Source organism: Schistosoma haematobium, chromosome ZW, assembly GCF_000699445.3.
Source record: "Schistosoma haematobium chromosome ZW, whole genome shotgun sequence".
In the NCBI taxonomy this organism is placed as follows: domain Eukaryota; kingdom Metazoa; phylum Platyhelminthes; class Trematoda; order Strigeidida; family Schistosomatidae; genus Schistosoma; species Schistosoma haematobium.
The window spans coordinates 67,962,640-67,985,942 of record NC_067195.1 but is presented as its reverse complement, the minus strand read 5'-3'; the positions used below and the strand labels follow the sequence as shown (position 1 = coordinate 67,985,942).

Sequence of the window (23,303 nt, the reverse complement as noted above, 5' to 3'; positions counted from 1 at the left end):
AACAAAAAAACAGTAGTAAAGAAGGACAAGAAGTTCATCATTCAACATTGTACACTGTGGCATAACATGCATTTACTTACAAGAAAAAAACAGTTATATCTTTAACTTTAGCTACTATTATCATTATTATAACTAGCTGTTCCTCTATTATGTTCCCATTTACTGTTTACCTGCCTCCCCGGTCTTCTTCTTAACTTTTTTTAATACTAGTAATATTCTCTGAAACAGTACTGTCTTAGTTAACAGTTAGTCACTAACACGAAAGACAAATCGATACAACGAAAGAATCTTGTTCTTTTTATGCTTTTTTAGGATCAACTTTGGTCTAAAGCAGCAGAGATGATAAAAATGATCATTCTAATTAAAGAAATACCATCATAGTCATACATACAAATTGTGTGTAAGTCTACATTTTGTAACTTTCTCAGGCACTCATCATCATTAATGTCATTATGATTACCGTCGATTCATTTTTTTACAGAGAAGGAAAAAAACAGAAAGAAAATTTACATCCATGAAAAAAATATAAACAAATAGACAAAAATTCAACAGACAATTGAATAAAAAATCACTGTGGACGAATAAATAAATTTGAGTTCCTTTTAATGTATATTTTGGAAAAATAGGCAAAGGTAAGAAACAAAGAAACGGACATTGAAAACATACAATTATCATCGTTATCATTAATAACAATAATAATAGTAATAGTAGTAATAATAATAACAATAGTGTTTACCAATAAACATTGATCATTGTTAATAGTTTGTCTTGTTTTAGTCTTCTAGAAAAAAAAATGCGGGAAAAAAACCGATTACACAAAAATAGTTTCGAATTAATAAACTGTACAAAATGTAAACAGAAATTTTTTTTGGGGGGGGGTTGAATTAATCATTTGTTTCCTTTCATAACTTGAACTGATATAAATACATATTTATTTATAGTTACATTAATACCTGAGTTAGTTTAAATGCATTAGGATTCAATGTATCAATTCATGTTTTAATGTGTGTGTGTGTGTAAAATAGAAAAAAAAACTAACAAACAAATAAATAAACAAACAAACTTACAAAACAAAAAACCAAATAAAATGACTACAAACAAATAAACGATTAAAATAGAATTTGGGCATTACAGATAAACAAACATTGAATTAGAAGAGATATAGTAGTAAGAGAAGAAGAGAAAATTTTATACTGTTTTCCTGATCAAACATTATTGATTTTTTCTCTTAGTAACAAATGATTAACATGATGTAAAATGCATATTGATAGTTAGTGAAATATCAGGTTAGATAATATATATGTTTATATTTATATAGACTGAATAATGTTGTTAGTTTATTTTGATTTTGTTGAAATGAAAGAAAAATGAAAATATAATATTCATTCATAAATTATCAATAGATTACCCGGTTAATTGATCTACAGAATTAGAGAATGTTATATTACATGGTGATGATGATGTATGCAAATCATCATCCTCATCATCATCTTTTTCATGAACTTCATTTTTCTCCTCTATACAATAACCATTCAATTTGATTTCTGATTGATCATTGATATTGCTCAATACAGGATTACTATCATTATTAATATTATTATTACAATTGTCTATAATGGATGAAACAGTATGTAATTCTTGTGATTTAATATTTGTCATTTGTATTGTTTCATTTATTGATTGTTCACTGATGTTTTCATCTTCATTCTTATCCAACTCATTACACATATTATTATTACTAGCGTTATTATTATCAGTGGCTTTATTATCTGAAAGAATAGTTAATGGGTCAGTAGTAGTTTGCTTTATCATTAAATCTATCCCATTATGTTTTTTCATTGATAAACAATGAGTAAAATGTTCTAAAAATAATAAAGAATTATTTAAATTTACACCACATAGAAAACATTCAAATTTTTTACTACTATTATCTACTGACGGTGATACTGATGTTGCTGCTGCTCCTGCTGTTGATGATCCTGATGATGAAGATGACGACTGATCATTTAAATTTCCATGCATATTACTTAAATGATAAGTTGCCATTTTCTCATCTAAATAATATGTTTGACAATCAATACAACCATATATTTTACCAAGTGAATGTAATTTTTCTAATAATAATTTAATTTCATAATTAGTTAATATTGTCCAATCAAAATTTGACCAAAGTGTTGCGGTTTGATTTTGAATATCCAATGATGGACCGACATGAATAATTTGTTGTTGTTGTTGTTGTTTAAAAGGATTAGAAGCGTTACTAGATAAAAGAAGTAAACAAGAAAATAGTAATTAAAAAATCAAGATTCATGTATTATTGATTTAATAGGTTACATGTTATTTGTTATCTATAATTATCAATGAAATAATAAATCATTAAATTGAATCAAAGTCATTTCAATGAGAAATTTATATTTAAGAAAACAAACAAATAATGATCAAAGTATCATTTTAAACAACAACAACAATAGACTTAAAATAGAATTTGAATGAGTTGTTTCGCATTAATTTACTATCTCAAATTAATCATTGAATCTTAATTAAATTGTAGAAGTAATCATTCAATTCAGTAATTAAACAATGATTATATGGTGGTTGGAGGTAGTCGACAGGAAACCCTGGGCCCGGGTTTCGTGCTACTTGGTACCCGTCAGCAAGGTGTACCTGTAATCTTGAGGGAACTGGTGCTCCCTGGAGGATCCTATCTCGTGTCACCCAGCTTCACAGTCAGAGACGTTATCACTGAGCTATCCGAGCTGTGACCGACCTCCTGTAGGACTGAGATGTAATCACAATTGTTTGATTGATTGATTGATATAATCTCAATATATAGTGCCCGCAATATCGAGTCACCTAGACTGGTGGCCACATTGCAACATGGTCGATAGCATTCGATCTGCACTAATAAGGACTAGACACACATGACATTGATCACCACCCAATGATCAATCAATTGTGAAACAATTATTATTATTATTATTATAAATCTTGTTATTATCACATATTTTCATTCAAATGCACTGATATTGTCTTTTATTCAAACAAATCATTTTAATTAACAGAAAACTATATTTGTTTTTAAATACCACAATGAATGTGATAAGACTATAATTTATGAATGACATTTGAGTAACATTAAAATGACTTTGGAATATTCACCTACTTTATAAGAGTTAAATTAGGATTATAGATTAAGTGTAAAGAATAAGGATTAGGATTTACAATTGAATGTTAGGGTTAAAGATTAGATTTAATATTTTCATCACGAACTGACATTAGCTATAATAATAAAATGATATTTAACCAAATGAATGAATGAATTACGTAACAAAATTCAGGATCTGTTATCTTAAATATGATTAGTTCGTTCATAAATTATAGTCTCGTCAAATTATTATGCTTTTAATAATATTAATAATCAATACTATTTTCAAATTGAAAAAAAGTAGTATAAACTGAATTTTTGATTCAAGGAAAAAAATTAATCCAGTGCTTCTAGGTTTTCCATGGTGGTCTAGCTTCAACTGACTCATGATCTTAACTATTGAAATTACTATAATATCCACAAAACCCATCTGATATTAATCAACATATGCTCACTAGTGACTGACCCCAAGAGGTATATCCTGGAGTTCTAGTGAGAACTAGTGACCAGTGGAGTTCAACCAGGTCTATTGTGAGATAGTAACTCACTGAAGACAATGATGGATGTGTCGCTCAATTTCGTGGATTACTTGAAGTTAGACATTAACACCGTTGGATGCCGGCTCAGTAATCTAGTGGCTAAGAGCTCGCGCGCGAAACCAGTAGGTCCTGAGGTCGAATCTCGCAGGGGGCAAGGTCGTGGATGCGCACTTCTGAGGAGTCCCACAATACGACGAAACGGCTGTCCAGTGCTTCCAGGTTTTCCATGGTGGTCTAGCTTCAATTGACTCATGATCTTAACCACTGAAATTACTATAATATTCACAAAACCCATCTGAAATTAATCTTTAATTTAACGATTCATATAAATTAAATCTAACAATGTGAAAACTATCGTAGAAACTTATCAACTCTCTAATAAAGAGAATTTTTGTTTAAACTTTTGTAACTGGGTTCTACATTAAGTATTATGTAATATGTACGCATGTCTATAATTTGAAGATTAAAGTAGTTCACGATATTCATTTGATGAAGAGTAATTTTCAACATTTTAAAGTAAAAATTAAGATTTTATACTGAACCTCAAATGGATATGTTTATTAGTGAAGAGATTTTTCAGGGACCTGTTAAATTTTTAAAGTCTATATGATATGTTAGTTGGTTAATTAGTTAGACTATCACTGAATATCTGAAAGAATTGAATAACTGTTATGATTGCTGTTTTTTTTCGTATAAAGATCATTATTATTCTATTTCTTCATCAAATAATTCAATTAAGATTTAGACATATAATCTGTTATAATACAGATTCTATTTAGAAATAATAGAGAAAACTGGAAACTCAGGAACTCAGTTAAACAGGAACATATACACAAACATTTTCATAAATATTTCCTTATTAAATTAAATTAAATAATTAGTAGATGAGTTAACAGCATCAACCTCTCACTAATAGGTCTAATCAAAGAATTATAATTCATTAATAGAATACAAACGAAGTATTTACACAATAAAATATGTAAGTTAATCATACAAATTGAAAAAGAAACACTAGCAAATTAATCATACCTTTCTTGTTTCGTTGTTACTATTGACGGAAGTGCTGTCTTATTTAACAATGAACAATTTCCTTCTTCCAATTTCATATTACTATTTTCCCATATTTGTGATTTTTCCGAATTCTTTATAAATAAAATAAGAAAAAAACAACTCTTAGTTAAAACTTATACAAATAACAGTTAATTGCTTAAAAGAAACAAAAAAAATACTTCATTCAATGATTTTATTATCATTATTACATTATATCGTATCCATGTATTTAAATGGTACCAAATATTTTCAAAGATAATTATTTTATTTAGTCAGGTTGCATACACTAAAAATGAGCATTCACTCTATCAAGTGAAAGTAGAATGGAAAAAAAGTGTTTACAAAAGTAAGAATTCTTCCACTCATGTAATTTGACCACCAAAATTACATTTAAAATATTTAGCTACTGACTAATTTATAAGTAGTAAACTCAAATGACGACAATTTATTGGGCAGAGATATCTGCTGATGTGAAATGCTATAAGTATTGCGAAAACGATAGCAATTATCATTGGACATATACTTCTTGGAAATTTAACTACGAAACTGGTGACTAAAAAGTTAAACATGTAAATTAACTGTGAAATTCAACTCCTCAGTATAACCAAACATGTTGTTAAATAGAGTATCTATTTTTGTAACCTCCTTTTAATGACAAGTAAACGAGAGAATTAATAATTAATTATAATACAGTGTTTATTCCTAATTCCAATGAAATTTAAAAGTAGACATATATGCATATATTTAAGCAGACGACATAAAATGTAGACCAATAGTGCCCTCTTATCGAGTAGTAATCTACATTGTACAATTAAAGTTAAAATAGTTAATAAAAAGTAAATGAATTTCTAAATAAACTTAAATATTCAATGGTTACTTTCGAACTCATTTTAAAAATCAATTCAAACTACGTTCAGAGAATACCAGTTGTGTGATCAACATATTGGAGGGAAAATACATATAATTCAAAATTATAAACAGAGATGAATCGTGACTAGCAGTGAAATTCAAGACGCGAGTTTCGTCCCATTTCGAGACTCGTCAACTAGGTGTACCTGAATCATAGAGTTGATGTTCACACAAATAACCAGTGTAAAGATGAATAATTTGAAGTTGCCTTGTAAAAATGTTTATTTCTTTTTTTTCTGGTAATAAACTAAGAAAACGAAAGTTATATTTTCAAGTAGAATAATTAATTTACACACGTAACATTACAATCCCTTAATGCATATTAGACTATTCTAATTTTTAAAAAATAAAATGAAATCAGAGGTCTATAAACATTGAACTATTATTTCTATGCTTTTTAATTGTGTTTTTTTCACTTGTACATAAAGAGGTAGGTTAAAGTGGAGTAGAACTAAACTACCCAATAATAACAGTAATAACTCTATCCATTTTCTTATAATAAGATATTTCCATCAAAATGAAATAATAAAAAATAAATTATTTAGATTTTTTTGAATTGAATAACATTTATTAATTCTATGAAGCTTATTCCATACTACTTTCATAAAGGAAAATATAATATTGTAAAATTGTCAATAAAAACAATGATTTATTTGATGTGAACTAATTTCTAGTCATTAATGATTATTCTGTTCTTAATCTGACTTTGTTTTAGATTTGCAAAAAAGACTAACAGCAAAGAAAATTTAACAGAATGGAGATTTGTGGAGATTGTAGTAATCTTCATAGTTGAATTCATGAATCGATCTAAGCTAAGCCACCATTGAAAACCTGAAATCATCAGCTTAGATGAACTTGTGATTTCAACTATTAAAATTACTACAATCTCCACAAATCCTCAATCCGTGTTAGATGGAGACAGTTATTCACCTCAGACAATGGATGAAGTGTTGCGCAAAGTCATGAATCTGTTGAAATTAGATACTTTCGAATGACGGCTCAGTGGTTTAGAGGTTAAGCGTATGCGCGTGATGTCGGAGGTTTTAGGCCCGAGTCCCACGTGCCGGATCGTGGATGTGCACTGTTGAAGAGCCCCATACTAGAACGAAACGGCTATCTAGTGATTCTAGGTTTTCAATGGTGGTCTAGATTAGATAGGCTCATGAATTTAACTGTTAAAACAAAATTTAGAATTCTATGCTGATATATATATATATATATATATATATATATATATATATATATACTTCAGTTAAATGATGATATTGAGAGACTATATTTCATTCTGTACTATAAACAATGATAAAGTGAAAAAAATCGCCTTTTTTTACTGACCCTTATAACAAATGCAATCATTTACTCACTGATGATTAACTTCAAAAAGTAATTTCAGGAGTTTTATTGATAAGCCATGACCGGTAGAGTTCAATTACATTGAATGGGAAACAGTTCTTTACCACAAACAATAACAGATACCACAATATTTAAAATTCAAATTGACTTTAGTATATAAACAGAAAAAACTAACGAAAAATGTACATAAACGACAAAATAATGAAAATATATAACAACGAAAATTTAATTGGGACTATTTAGCTGTACATATGCAAGTTGATGTATATAAAAACCAGCTTAGAAAAGAAAAGCACACAAAAAAAAACGATTTCAACAGTATACAACTAGATTTAAAAAGGAATCACTGGACAATTGTATTCCGTCCCCTTTCATTCATCATCATCACCATCACCACCATCATTAGTATGATAGATACTCATTTTCAGCCTATTGTTTAATTAATCAAACTTTATCGAATTGTATATATATATATATATATATATACACATACATAAATGCCTACACTCTACTTACATAAATAGAGTTGCATGCTTAGAAACGCACGCATTACTAGTCAGTTATCATTGACAATTATCCATAAATGAATATTAAATATAATAATAATAACAATAATAAGTTTAATCGAAATTACTTTTTTCATCAAGTAACTGACTAACTAACCACTGAACTGCATTCGAGACAAATCAACTATCAAATTTTAAATATATACTGAATAGTTGAAATAAAAGGAATGACTACATACTATAATTAATTATATGCATATATTCAAATGATATATATTAACCTATGCTACTCTCTACTCTTGGTTAGACGCCAAAATAAAACAGTAACACAAAAGAACACGGTACAAACAATGATCATAAGAAAGAGGGGGTGGTAATGATATTAGAAATATAAAAGGAAAGTATACTTATTCATTGACACAAGAAAATATATTATAGTATAATTTAATTTTCCATGTCAACAAGTACTCATTTTTATGGCACTTTTAATATCAATATTATGACTGGTTTTACTCTATGCATTTTGTTTGGTTGTTGTGTTTTGTTTTTTACATTTGATTATTTGTGCTTTAAATGCGAAAGGGTATTTCTTTTAGTGAATATACTTGGACAAATGAATGAATAGATGTAATGCAATAGTAGGTCTATGGAGAGTAAAACGATTATAAACACATGCATAATCTCTGTCACTCTCTCCCTCCCTGTTCAGCTCTATGTCTAACTTATTCTAATTCTTTCTGTCATTTCTATCTGTTTGAATCATTTTTGCATGAATGGTTGATCTGTATGGACCACTGTGATATATTCATCAACCTTTCAAATAATGACAATAATTAAGAAGGGAAAAATATAGACGAGAAAGATGCAGTTGAAAATGAAGAAGTGGTGGACACGAAATACAAAACGAAGATAAGATAGCATAGAAACAGGTTTCTTTCTCAACTCATTCATCACTCTATCACCCCCCTCCCAAAAAATATGGAAAAGAGCCAAATAACATAAAGCAAGTGAACTTATTCACTGAATAATAGAAAATCGAAATGTCAATGTTTAAAATTGACGTTGAATCATTTACGAATAAATAGAATTGAATAAAAACATGCATTTGTTCCATGAATTTGTGTCGGTGTTTTAATAGTGATATTAATAATAATAGCAAAAATAATAAAAGTTCTACTTTTCTTAATGAAAAGTTCGCAAATAAATATGCATATTAAATAAGAACGATCACTGTTGAACTAGAACAAAACACTACTTATCTTGACACTTTCTAATTTGCAAGATTTCTTCAATTGACATCGGTTTATAGTGGAACAACTGTCCTCGAATATATATATATATATATATATATATATATATATATATAAATTAAACTCATATTATCTATTATCTTGTATTATTATTATTACTATTATTATTTAGTAAAGATAAGCTGTATATTCTGATAGTAAACATATAAGTAATGAAGTTAAATAATTCTTTGTTTAATATACAACGCTTTCAATCGTTAATAAGAATGAAATAATTTCACGACCAAACCATTCAGCTCAGAGACACGACCAAACCATCCAACTCAGAGAACAAAACTCCACCAAAAACTGTTGAAAATTACTTAGCAATTAAATGGTTCTATAGAGATATTATTACAAACACCTCAGCTCACCATACATTTTTCAAAAATCGACTAGCCGACATAAGTTCTTGACTTAAACCAAACGTTTTTTTTAATGATCTCAGCTACTGAGTAGAGTTGCTATTTAGTAAATTATTCCTTTCCTAGTGATTGGAAATTTTCTATTCTATTAAAAACCCAGATATATAAACGAAGAATTTTCTTCGATTAGTTCACATCAGGTTCCCCAGTTAAAAATTCAAATTAATTTTTCCAAAGAGGACCGTCAAGCAACTGATCCATGTTGGTTATATGAACTATTTGCACTAAATAACCTAGGATGGAACTATTTATCATTTTAACTAAATCCTTGATCATTCACACTACTAGGAGGTGCTTACGAGCAAAAAAATACGAATTCCTTGAATATTCGCTCAAAGTAATCATAAGTGAAATATTTTGATAAATTTTCTAACCATGAACTATGAATTGAAAACTAATGATTTAGTAAGTTATGATAACACATAATCCATTTGATACAATAATCAATCATTTGAAAGAAGAAGCTTCAAAAAACTCAAATGATTATTGAGAAATTTCTTTCTAATGTATATTTGAGATCATGAACCGACCAATGTTAGACAATTATTAGAAATCTGGGAGCACTGAATGTTTAGTTTATCCCAGTGCGGGACTTCTTAGAAGTGCACATCCAAAATCCCGTACGAGGGATTCGAGCACAGGACCAATTCAAATACAGTTTAGATTCTTTAATTTATTTTATTTATCTATTCCACATCAATGGTCAAGTATACTCATGTATATTTGGTTTTGATTCAACTTTCTAATGTTAGGAGTAATGGTACTAAGCGATCATAATCAATCAAACAGAAGTAGTTCTAACTCAGTTCAACTAACTACCGCTAAAAAAATCAAATGTTCTAACTCTTCTTTTCTTGTACAGGCGACCTGAAATGTAAAGTCCTTTTTCTTCCATCACCTTTTCAACTTTCGCTTTTTTCTTTCAGTCTACTTTTTTTTGATAAAAATAAAATTCACCGAAATTCTTTTCAATGAAACTGTTTACTTCATATTTAAATTCTACAGAAGAATAGGGAGAGATTACATCATAAAGTAAACCGAGATTTCAAATATTAAAACAAAGAGTTGCGTAACGATTGTGAGGTTAGAGATGAAAATAACTTACGGGTCACATAACTTTGTTGTGTAATCGCTTCTATCTTTCTACACATATATTTACCAAATAACTGTAAAGATGAACATGCAGATTAAGTAAAATAATTTTATCAGGCGTTTTTGTGGGAATTTTTAGAAATTTCAATGGTTGAAATCATGAGTCAGTTGAAGCTAGACCACCATGGAGAACCTGGAAGCACTAGACAGCCGTTCCGCTCTAGTATGGGACTCCTCAGCAGTGAGCATCCACGATCCCGCCTCGTCAGATTCGAACCCAGAACTTATCAGTCTCGCGAGCGAGCTCTTAACAATAAGACCACTGAACCGGCCGGCATCCAACGATGTTAACGTCTAACTTCAACCAATCCATGAAATAGCGCCACCGTACACCATTGTCTTCAGTGAGTTGATATCTCACAACAGACCTAGTTGAACTCCACTGGTAACGGCTTCTCACTAGAACTCCAGGAGTATCTCTTGAAGTCAGTCACTGTTGAGCCGATGATTATTATCAGAAAGGGGTTTTTGTGAATATTATAGTATTGATTCATGAACTCAACTATTAAAATTAAATAATTATTTGGTTAACATTTTGTAGGTCATTTATAAATCAGTCAATTCGACGTATTACAATCAGACTAATTTGTAATGATTATCATATCATAATATTGTAAAATAATAAAATTTGAGTCGAATATCCATTCATAATGAAAAAAATTATATTCAAATTATACAAAATTCTTCACATAACTAACTCTGTTTACTTTATTCATAAATGGGCGTTTTTCATGCAAAATAATAAAATAAATAATAATAAAATAAAAATAATTAATTCATTAACCTGTAGAGAAAAATTAAACAAATTTGAATAGGCGCAATATTTTCAATTTGATATAGATGAGATCTCTTTTATTTTTCAAATCTCGTGGGGGGTCGTGGATGCGCACTGCTGAGGAGTCCTATATTAGGACGAAACGGCCGTCCAGTGCTTCCACGTTTTCCATGGTGGTCTAGGTTCAATTGACTCATGATTTCAATCATCAAAATAATTTTGTTTAAAAGAACATTTTCGTCATTGGATTTTCTTTGTTTTTATTTGGTGATACAATAGATTACTTTATTTATCTGCTTATCTTATAGTTAGTCAGTTACTTACTTTTTCAACTTTTTACCGTTTTTGGGTATGCCCTGGTACTCCCTAGAGTAGAGAAAGTTCACTCTCTTTTTAAGCTCACTTATATGGCTCTGCATCTATAAACACTTCTAGGATTGTCTCACTCACTACCTTCTCGTGTCCTAGGTGTTGATTATAATAGTGGAAGGTTAAAAAGCGAATGTCTTGACCTAAACTAGCTTAACAGATACGAAGAGTCCGCCTAGAGAAATCGAAGAGCCGTTATTCCAAACCATTGATGTAAATAGGCTTAAAGATCGTAAAGGGACCAATGGCGTGTGATCCTATCTAAAGTCCCAGCTACCACGGGACTATAACTACTGATGTTTACTCAGTGTCATATTGATTGAACTTCTAGATTTAAGGCTCGGGTGGTGCCCCCCCCCATTAACATCACCTGTTTCAGTCTGGACACTCATCCAATGTTCCAGTTCACAAACAAATACGATTATGTTTATGGACCTTTAAGTATTTTATTGCTCCTCGTCGCTATTTATACAAACGATATTTAGAGATGAGAAAGGATAATCATGAGAAAAGGAAATTGGAGAAAAGGGACTAAGGGATAAACGAATGGATTAATGAATAATACATCTACCTAATTTGAATATAACATTTTAACATAATCATGCTATATTCACTAAAACCAGAAAAGTTATACATAGTCATTTTTTACTATAAGTGAATTGTACATTATGGAATTTAAGTAATAATAATGTTCATTTAACACAAAGAGATTAAATGAAGGGGAAAGCTTGAAAGAGATAAATAGATGGAAAGACTGGAAACAAAATATCATCACATTAATGATCTCTGAAAAAATCATGTTGAATAAAATATAATATTTCAAACAATGATGTAGTTAATTAATCTGAAGTGAGAAAATCTACTCCCTTCTCAGTACATTATCTAAAGAGAAGAGAAAATACAGGAAACGTAATTTTATAAATATTTAAAAAAATCACTGTAGAATAATTTAGAAAGGTGGTAGTTTTCTTTATAGAAAAATACAGTAGAGAAAATGAATCCATTTTAACAGGAATATTACTTATTAGCCATTGATATACCTACTTAGTTGTACAATCCTGATGATTTCTATGTGTCCATGTTTATGTATCTAAGTTTATCTGCTCATTTGCATGAATTTAAGTGAAATAATAATAACAAGGGTGAACTGCATGTAACAGAAAATGATTAGAAATGTAAACATATTAGTGCATAATACTTATTTATATGCAAACACCCCCTTCAATGTTCAATAATAAAGTGAATGAAATCGACGAAAAACATTCAAAAAACTGATCACAAATTGTATCCTTTTTTTGTACATATTTATTCATATATTTACAATGCGTATGTACATCTGTGTATACTAATATTAGATTAAGTAAGTGCAATAAATTATATGTTCTAATCAGAGAAACATTTGAAGAGTGATACATATCACATGTCATCTCTCTCTCTCTCCCTCTCTATATGTTTCTTACACATATATAAGTATTTATAGTAAATAACTCACTACATTGATACATATAAAGGATACTTTAGAAAAAAAAAAGGAATGAGGAAGGGAAACAAATGTAAAAATGACAATAGGATAAATGAACATTTTTAGTAAATTACTTATAAATAATCCATCGAATAAATACTCGAACAATGAGACAATATTATATTTTTTAGAGAAACTAAAGAAAAACTATTGAGAATCATATAAAATCCTGAATACTGATTGTGAAGACAAATAGAAAGTTTATCTTTTCAGTGTAGGCTATCGAGATTGTAAGAATGATATATCACAAATATTTTATCACTGCATTTAGCAAGAATTTCCTATAGATTTCTTCCCTGTTTATAATTCGATTACCATACTAACAAACTGGCTCAACTGTAATTTATGAATGAACTCAATCAGGTATAAGATAAAAGATCTTGGATTTTGGCGATAAATTCACACATACATTTGGCTAAGTAGAGTTTTGGCACTAGTTGATGTCAGTTCGTGATGAAAACCCCAAATCGAATTCCTAATCTTAACCATCAACTGTAAATCGTAATTCTGATTCCCTGTACTGGTTTATAACCAACATTTGGTCCTAGTTATTAGGTGGACACTCTAGCGTCGCTGAAAGGTTGTCCATAAATTATAGTCTCACCGGAAAGTCCAACTTCTGAGAACTATCAAAAATGTTTTGAACAATTTGAACATTTTCTATACATAAAGTAACAAAGTCGAGGAGAATGGTTATAGATTCTAAGAAGTCAATTAGAATAAGACTCTGTTTTCCTAAATTTCAATTTTCTGGTTGTTTTTTTTATCTCTATAGTACACTTAACAAAAAAGACTACAATCAACGTAGATCTTCACTATATACGTCTGTTGGCCTAAATGACCATACCGTATTAACACGACGGGATGTAATTAACAAAATGAATAACAAGAGTTAACGCACTATTAGTATCAACAACAGTGAGAAAAATCGATGAAAAATGTATATGAATGAATGAATGAATGAATACTTGAATTTAAGAACTAGAGGAAAATAGAGTGCGAATGTATTTGTTTCATTGTGACTAATTCTGAGACATTATCATCAAATATCTACAACCATTGGTAATTGTTATTATCCCACAGACTCTAATCACAGATTATTCTATAGGATCAACGTCAACAATATGCAAAAAGTCCATTTGAATATTTAAATGAATGATTTATCTAACCGTTTAAAACATTCAGATTTCAATCAGTAGATGGTAGATTCGAACCTCTTTATCTCATTCAATTCTAGTTGGGAAGATTAGTAGTATCATCAAAGCTAAAGTTCGAAGTTGAGTATATAACTACGAACTTAACAAATAACAGAAATTATTCTGTCATTCAGTTCAAGGACACTACTCAATCAATTATCCGCAAGGATTGAATAGCATCAAAGTATCAATATGTAGCATCATAACGCCGAATGTTGATTGAATTCTATCAATCAATAAATCGATTATCTTGATGAGAGAAAAACAAACTAGTTGACGAATATTCCTATGCACATAGATTCAGAGCAATATGATACTGTTTATCGTTAAACATCTGATTCGTTTAAAAAAAACCTTTGTTTACAAAATATTATAATATTGTAAATAATAATTATTACATACGACATCATTTCTATAAAAAAGCTGGTTGATATAGATGAGAGATATATTTCAGTTAACAAACAGTCTATATAATAATAATGAGTAATAGGTTTTGTCATAAAAAGAAATTGCCCATATTCAGAAAATAATCCACTATCCATGACTCATTCAGTTTTCACTATCCTTTCAACTTCTCTCTCTCAGCGTAAAGAATACGTAATCACTTATATTTCTCTGCACAACTCAATGAGTAAATTCGAGTAAAAGAGCTAGGGAAAGCATTCACACAAGCACACACTCACATGAAATAAGATTGACTGACCCAGACTGAATTTGACCTTAGACGAATGTTTCGTATTATTATCCTAGTGACAGGAAATCTCCCTTTTATTCTATTTATCTACACAAAAAGTCATTTTTTTATTTCATTTTTTTTCCTTGTCTATCAACTTTCTTTTCTTCTGTTTTGTACTGTTGTTACCATTTGTGTTACTCTTCTATTTCATGTATCATAACATACCATAAAACATTTTAGATAATATACTTGTGTACACACAGATAGAAATACACAAACATATATATATTAGAGTTGTCATGCCATTATTCATGATACCAAGACAACAGAATCAAGATCATCTTATTTACTGCTTACTGTTAATAGTTTTAATCAAATGTTGTTTAATATATATTCAATATGACATTAATAACATCGAATTAGTGATGTTATACAAATAAGTAAGTAATAGTGAATTAATATGTAACTAGAAGATCAATGTTATCATTGTTTAACTGTATTGTTTACATGGTCAATCATTCTATTTTTTCTGTCCTTAACACTTAACATTATTTATTTATCAACATTATTGTATATAGCTTTGTTGTGTACATGTACATTGAAGCAGTTAAATAAACCTAGAAGATACTACTATTATTTCATGTGTGTGACCAAAATCAAAGTACATATGTAATGATAAACATAATTGCTCTTGGTTAAATCATTTTAAACAAAATTATCATTTTGACATTAATTCTTTATGCTTAACGGTTCATTGATTTAACATAATATAATCATGGTCAATTAGTGCTTTATTCGAATTTCATAATTCTAATTCGTTTTTTGTGTATGATCAAATGTAAAGCATAGAGCATCTTGAGTATTAAGTTATTTCCACAGTTGAGACCACAAGTCAATCTAAGCTAGACCACCATTGAAAACCTGGAAGCACTGGACGATCTCTTCATCCTAGTATTAAATCTCTCGGCAGTGAGCGTGCACGATCCCGCACGCAGGAATCGAACCCAGGACCATCGATCCCGCGCACAAACACTCAACCTCTAAACTACTGAGCTAGGATCAGATAGTATTAGTGTCTAACTCCAGTCCATCCATGATCTTGCACAACCCTTCATCCATTGTCTGAGGTGGATCGTTACATCAAAAAATTTCATGTAGATTATATTAAAGGGTGTTTATTTTCGGATGAGTGCATAATTTATACAAGTATATATATTTATTTTGTAGGATTATTTCATTTGATAATCAACTAAACTAAATTCGTACAGTTATTTGATTCGATTCATTAGTTTGTATAATATAAATAGCTTTACATCATAATGTAATCCTCACAAATCTGGAAAATTGTGTTGTTTTATATCAGAACTATATCAAATCCAGACAACTATTAAAAACCAGAAAGTACCAGATAGTTGTTTTGTTCTAGAACGGAACCTTATCAAAATTTAGGTTTATGAATCAACCAGGAATCGAACCAAGGACCTTCATGTCGCAAGATGAGTGCCCATGAATTGATTATATTTGACAGTTTATATCCATAACTTAAGTCAAGTTATGATATTACAAGGTATTTATAGATTCACTAAAAATTAGAAAGTACTGAATTAGTCTAGGATCTTGTTGAAATTCAAATTCACACTTTTATATGGGTCAAAATTCAAAAGACTTAGGTTACATAATCAGTATTGAGACAGATATAATTCCTTTTCAATCAACTGATAACTTAACAAAGAATATCACTCAGTTTCATCAAAGAGTATTCATTTTATGACAGAAATGAAAATACTAAAATCGACTACTTGTATACATTAATAATGAAGTAAAATTGAAAAGATAAATAACAAAAGGGTCGAAATAATAACACTAAAGACTATTGCTCCAAAAGAATGGATGGGTTTCAGGAATAGAAGATTACAAGATGGTATTGAACTTCAAGAGTTAAAAGGAGACAAAAAACAACGATAAATATATTTGATTTTAAACTGGCATTAATTGATTATTACATCCATAGTAGTCCTTTGTATTTCATATTTATTATGACACTGTTGATTAAAACAACTATGAATCATTTTAAAAAGACTCAAAATCATTATGATTCCTATAAAATGCATGGTGAAATCTGTTTCGCTTATTATTGTATATAGAATAATAACAAGAGGTTTATGGACTAAAATTTTCGATAATATTTGTATAAAGTGAAGTGATACTAACTTGCTACCTATAGCGAAATGGCTTAAATTGAGTTCGAACCCATGACTTCCTGGTTGAAAACTGGTTCCTTTTTTCATAACATATTGTGCTCTCTATAGATTGATGCTTATTCTGAATAATCATATCAGTATCTACATTAAAATTATGAATTGTTTACAGATAACCACTGAATTAGTAATTAAATCCATGTTCAGTTATTCAAGTTTTTTTCCTAACCACATATTTATATTGTATGGGATAGATTACTTTGTTTTATAATTCATTCTTATATGAAAATGAATGATTATTTTCTGTGTGTATGTGTTTTTTTTTAATTCTAAACAGAATAACCCACATACACGCAAAAGGGAACTATTCATTGTTTCCCTGAATTATTCATTCGAGTCAGAAAGAGTTCCCGTACAGTATATCATTGTTTTCTATACAAAGAATATCATTTTATCTGGAGTAAAACTTTATGTAATTTTTTTTTCATAAGCAAACTAATCATAGTAATAATAGTAGTGATAATAATACTAGTAACCTATTATTATGTTCTCAATTTTTGTAATAGATATGTATTATTTATAATATAAATAAAGTGTTATTTTACCTATTCAACAGTAATAATAGTAATAGTAGTGTTGCTAGTTATATGCTCTATTGTCTAGACAAATTAAATGATTAATCTGATCAGTATAAAATGTAAGTTGAAAAAAGGAAAAAAAGACATGAATATGATGTGTTAATATGAAACTTTTACTGTTATTGTTATTATTGACAATGTTTTTGTGGTTTTAAGTAATATGGTCTTATTCGTGTTCAATGTGCGTGTACATGTATATGTATTTGTGTTTCTATCTCTCCTCTCTCTCTCTCTCTCTCTCTCTATATATATATATATATATATATATATATATATATATGGATAGTTTTATACATCATAATACACATGTGCTTTTGTATGTAAAATATTAACATCTTTTATGCCATGTTGTTATAGTTTCATCTTTTGTTATGAAATATTCATGTATAAATGTTTATTCCTTTTCTTTTTTTAGAAAAAAGAAAACGGATTATTTAGAAGTGAACCACATGAATTACATAATACTTGAAATTTTTTGAAACTAATAGTAATACTTATTATATATATATGGGAATGAGTGTTGGTTGAGGATTATGTAAAGATTCATGAATGTGATAAACATTGTCGTGGAACATTTTTACTGTATATTAACTAGACAAAAAGACAACAGTATTATCGTTATTATTATTATGATTCCATAGACTATATGGGTAAATACATTAATGGTGATTAGATCATAAATTCCTACTAAATAACATCTATTGTTATACAAATCATATATTAATTTACTTTACCATAAGTTTACTGGACATTCAACCTATTTCATTGTTTATATATATATACATATTACTTATGTCGATAAGCATAAGTAGTATGTAACACCAATCGCAAGTGGAAAACCTGGCAGCGGAAGGATAAGAAGATGGAGTTGAATACAATAGAAAGCAATTGTGAGTTGAAAGAATCATGTAGAAAATGAAGGACAAATGAGAGAGGTCTGCAAATGAAGCATTCTGTGTATAGTTCTCATAATATACCATGATAATATGGAAGTAATAATGGTCGAAGTTAGACATTAACACCGTTGGATGCCGGCCGGTTTAGTGGTCTAATGGTTAGGCGCTCGCGCGCGAGATTAGTAGGTCCTGAGTTCGAATCGCCGCGGGGGGCGGGGTCGTGGATGCGCACTGCTGAGGAGTCCCATACTAGGACGGAACGGCTATCCAGTGCTTCCAGGTTTTCCATGGTGGTCTAGCTTCAATTGACTCACGATTTCAACTATTGAAATTTCTAAAATCTTATGATAATATGGAATCGTTAAAAAAGGGAGCATAATTTGTTTTGAATTTACAGATATATCATTTAGACAGTTATTGTGATGTATGAAATCATTAGATGAATCAATTATTGTATAAAATATACGCTTTAAAATAAATTCATACTGATTTACTAATTAGAACAAGTATGAAATCAAAGTTTATTTATGAAATTCTAAAGCCATAAACAGTTGAGTTTTTGAGTACAAAATTGTGTTTTACTGAGCTACATAAATGATGATCTTGATAACGAACAACTTAAACATAGATTTTTCTAGCAGTAACTGTAACTTTGAATCGAACTGGTTTATATCTCACAAGTATTAGTTTCTTTGAGATTACAGGTACAATTTACTGATGAGCGTCAATTGTATTGTTTTTCACCGATTATTTCTAATCCCATAAGAGATAGTAACCACAAGTTTTAGTAAATTATGCATTATCTAAAACCTTAATTTAATAATGAAGAAAACGAGTTGTAATTCTTCGATGAAAAAATCAAGTTGACAATCAAAACTACAGCACCATAAAGATTGATCATGAGGCTGAGTCTTGGATACAAAGTCATGGGTATGAACTGTTGGAAAGTCGCATATTTTCATATTCTCAATAGTATTCTGGCCAAAATTAATTCATAGTCTAAACAAAAATGAAAAGTAACTTAATTGCCACAATTTTAATTGTTTAATAATCTATCCTCAATCATTTGTTACAAACAAACTTGTATCATCTAAAATCCTATTCGACTGAATTTCCAATTTCATCTTATTAGATACAATCAATTTGACTAACCTAGTTATTTCAGTATTTTATCAATTATTTTCCTTATCAGTTAGTCAATGATCATTGTTGTCAATGTCGGACCTGTAGGTAAATGCATCTCACTTGAAGTCATTATTCCCCACATTAACACATCGACAGAGGAAATTCATAAAATGTTAAATGAGTGAGAGGAATTATAATTTTAACTATAACGAAAATGTAAATATGAAAGTATAGTTAAAATGTACGAAAAAAGATAGAAGAAATTATACGTCACTGAAGATTTAGAGGCAAATAATGAATACAATTGTGCTGATGCAACCGACTTTGTATTATGCCTGTAACCGTTGATCAGTAGTATTCCGTCGATCCCAACCACGAAGTATACATTTGTTATTAAGATTCAAACCAAGGATTAATGACTTCATGGACTGATACAATGCCATAAATTGCCCTTTGTTAGATTTTTTCAATCTCCTCTTATGTGAGCCAGCATTGTATATCAGGGTAGATAGTATCTTGTTGTGCGTTACACATATTCTTAAAACCTCAGTCTATGAAGATTTACAACAACATCATAGTTTGGTCATAACTTCGAAGAAATGATTAATATTATTGAAAGTAATATCGAAATCTCCAGATTTTCAAATCAACCTCTTTCAGATTAATGATTAAATGTTCATTGAGGTTCAAACAAAATCTGATCGTACATAAAATAATCGAACTAACGAGTTCCATTATACCACGTTTCGAATTACAAGAATCAGTGAGTTAAATTATTCAAGTAATCTGGACAATTAGTTATCAGAAATTTACATATCCTTCATTTCATATAAAAATTTATTCAGTATACTTAATGATTCACCTATTTAGGGAGAAAAAAAGACAAACTTTGTCTAATTAAAAGTCAGATCGTTAGATAGAAAGAAGCATAAAATCGATTTTTCTCCATCGCCTATTTTATCTTAACTTTGTTTCTCAACATTTTTGTTTTTTATTTTGTTACAATGTATCCCAATAAATGGATAGACTCACACGTACAATAAAATACTTCTCATACTTGTATTATTAATCCGTATACGTATACTACTACTATTAGTAGTAGTAATCCATGTTGTTGTTGTTATCAGCTACGATAATGATTACTTATTTTGTTGTAACTCAAATGAATTTAAATATAGTCAGATAATTTAACTGTGTTTGTATTTTTCTCTTCTCCTCTCCTTACACAGATACCATCTCATCTTTCTTCTTATTCGTTTCATATTCCTGTATAGATTTCCTACTCCTTACTCTGTCCTTTGTCATCTTTCTCTAGCCCCTCCACTCTCTCTCGCTTTCTTAACTCTTATTCATTTACTTCTTATTGATAATAAAGTTTACTTGTTGTCATTATTTTGTACATGTTGCAAATTAAGAATAAGATTATGGTGATGGTGACGACGATGATAATGCATGGGTATAATAACATCTCATCTATTAACAAATATATCCACACGTACATACATACAAACATACATATTTACATGGTCATACGACACATACATTCAGTCACATGCACAAAGTCCTGTACATGCATATAGAGAGAGACATACAACATTCTAGTTGAGTAGTAACAGTAGTAGCAGGAGTAGGTGTAGTAGTAATAGTAGTAGTAGTAGTAGTAGTAGTAGTAGTAGTAGTAGTAGTAGTAGTAGTAGTAGTAATAGTACTACTACTAATAATAATACTAATACAAATGCTATGCTACGAAATAAACAAGACCGAAAATGAAGTGAGTAAAACGCAGCCAAGAAATTTTCTCGCTCTTGAAATAATCAATTAACATGTGACAACTAGCCAATGCATATACGTATATTTCTTTATTAGTATTCTGTCGATAAGATAATATGAATATCACATGAAATTACGAATGACTTGGTTAAATTTCAAGATGAAATATTCATTATGAATTGGAATCATTTGGTAAATTATTCGGAAACATAGTAGACAAAACGATCATTGGCTTCATTCTAGTCAAATATTTCTTAAGTATATGTATGTCTCACACACCACCTAAGTACATAGTCGAACTGACATTAACACCGTTAGATGCTTACTTAGTGGTCGAAAGGTAATGCGTTCACATGCGAGACTAAAGATATTAGGTTCGATTCCCTTGTTCATGGTCATGGATATACACCTCTGAGGAGTCCCATAGCGAGACGAAGGAGCCATTTAGTGCTCCCAAATTTTCAATAGTGGTTTAACTTGGGTTGATTGATGATTTCAATGAAATTTCCTTGGGTTTGGACATCAATCAATACGATACTATTCATGTAATAATTCGACTTTTCGAAATTTTCAGTCAATCGATGACAGAGTATAATTAATATTAGCAGTTTATATTCAATATATTCACTGTTTAGCTTATCATTACAATATTAGGAAATTTTTGTTAAAACAACTCATTGGTTAAGACAATTTTAAAGACAATTTTCAATTTAGGCTTATTAAAAACAGGGCTGAGGTTGTCTACAACATCTTTTAATGTCCCCAATGAAATTATTGTGCCAATTACTTTCAGTCATATTTACATTCACTTATTGGGTGAGTAATGTATATTTGAGTGAAATTTTCACAAAACATTTCATGTCGAGAATCTGAAAATTTACTCAACTATTTTTTACAAATATGTCAGTGTAACGCAGACCAGTTTGAAATGAAATCTCCACTGAAATATTCACTCCCATATATAGTACTCTTTCACATAATGAGCGAAAAAATGGCTGAGGTACTTAATGAACAATTAAGACGTTAGAGATAACATCAGCCAAGAAATAAGAAATTAATATTTACAAGATATTTACAGGTTTATATACTCATGAGTACGTGTCTATTTCAGAAAGAGAGGAAAGTGAGAAAGGTTTCATATGCTAACCTGTAACTCAATAGCATCCAAACTAATCGATACACTAAGAACCTCATTAAGTAAGTTTATTGTTGCATAGAACTATTCAATATTATAATGGTACAATTACGAATTCAAAAGAAGTTTAATTCCACATACTTATGTCGTGAAGAATCAAATTGGTTTTCATTTGAGTGATCTCATTTTTGACAAATAAGTGGATGAATTTTATTAAGAAAATTTAAAGGTGTATAGGCAAATTCTGTGATCTAAACTTATCGTATTCAACATGAAATGTGAAATTTCTTTGCTCAACATTATTTATGACCCTGAGAGCCAACTGTTTAGAAGTTATAACTGAAAATAAGGGAAACAGCCGTTCAATATACTCTGGTTTTCATTAACTATGTAACTTGATGCAAGCTAATTAAGTGTGCTATGGATGTTTATTTATAAATTGATAGATAATTTCCTTGTTCATCTATCTGTTTGTATTCTAGCCATCTCTTTATCTCCAACTGATATCAACGCTTAATTAACTGGTAATATTTAAACTTTTAAATTCATTTTGTATTATTGGTTTGAATCTTCTTATTAATATTTAGGACCTCAATTGGTCAGTCTCTTATTCGTATATGCTCACCCCGTGCGTA

At 29.6% G+C, this 23,303-nt stretch overlaps 1 protein-coding gene across 1 annotated transcript in view; it reads right to left on the bottom strand.

Moving 5' to 3' along the window:
- Positions 1–10: 10 nt before the first annotated feature.
- Positions 11–23,303, bottom strand: part of MS3_00004224 (uncharacterized protein) — a 75,344-nt gene continuing 52,051 nt past the window's right edge. Inside the window, exons 5-6 of the mRNA XM_051212116.1 lie at positions 4,714–4,826; positions 11–2,260 (exon numbers count right to left, since the gene is read on the bottom strand). Coding sequence (XP_051072253.1) covers positions 1,405–2,260; positions 4,714–4,826 — 969 coding nt within the window. The 3' untranslated portion in view covers positions 11–1,404. The remainder of the gene's footprint in view (positions 2,261–4,713; positions 4,827–23,303) is intronic.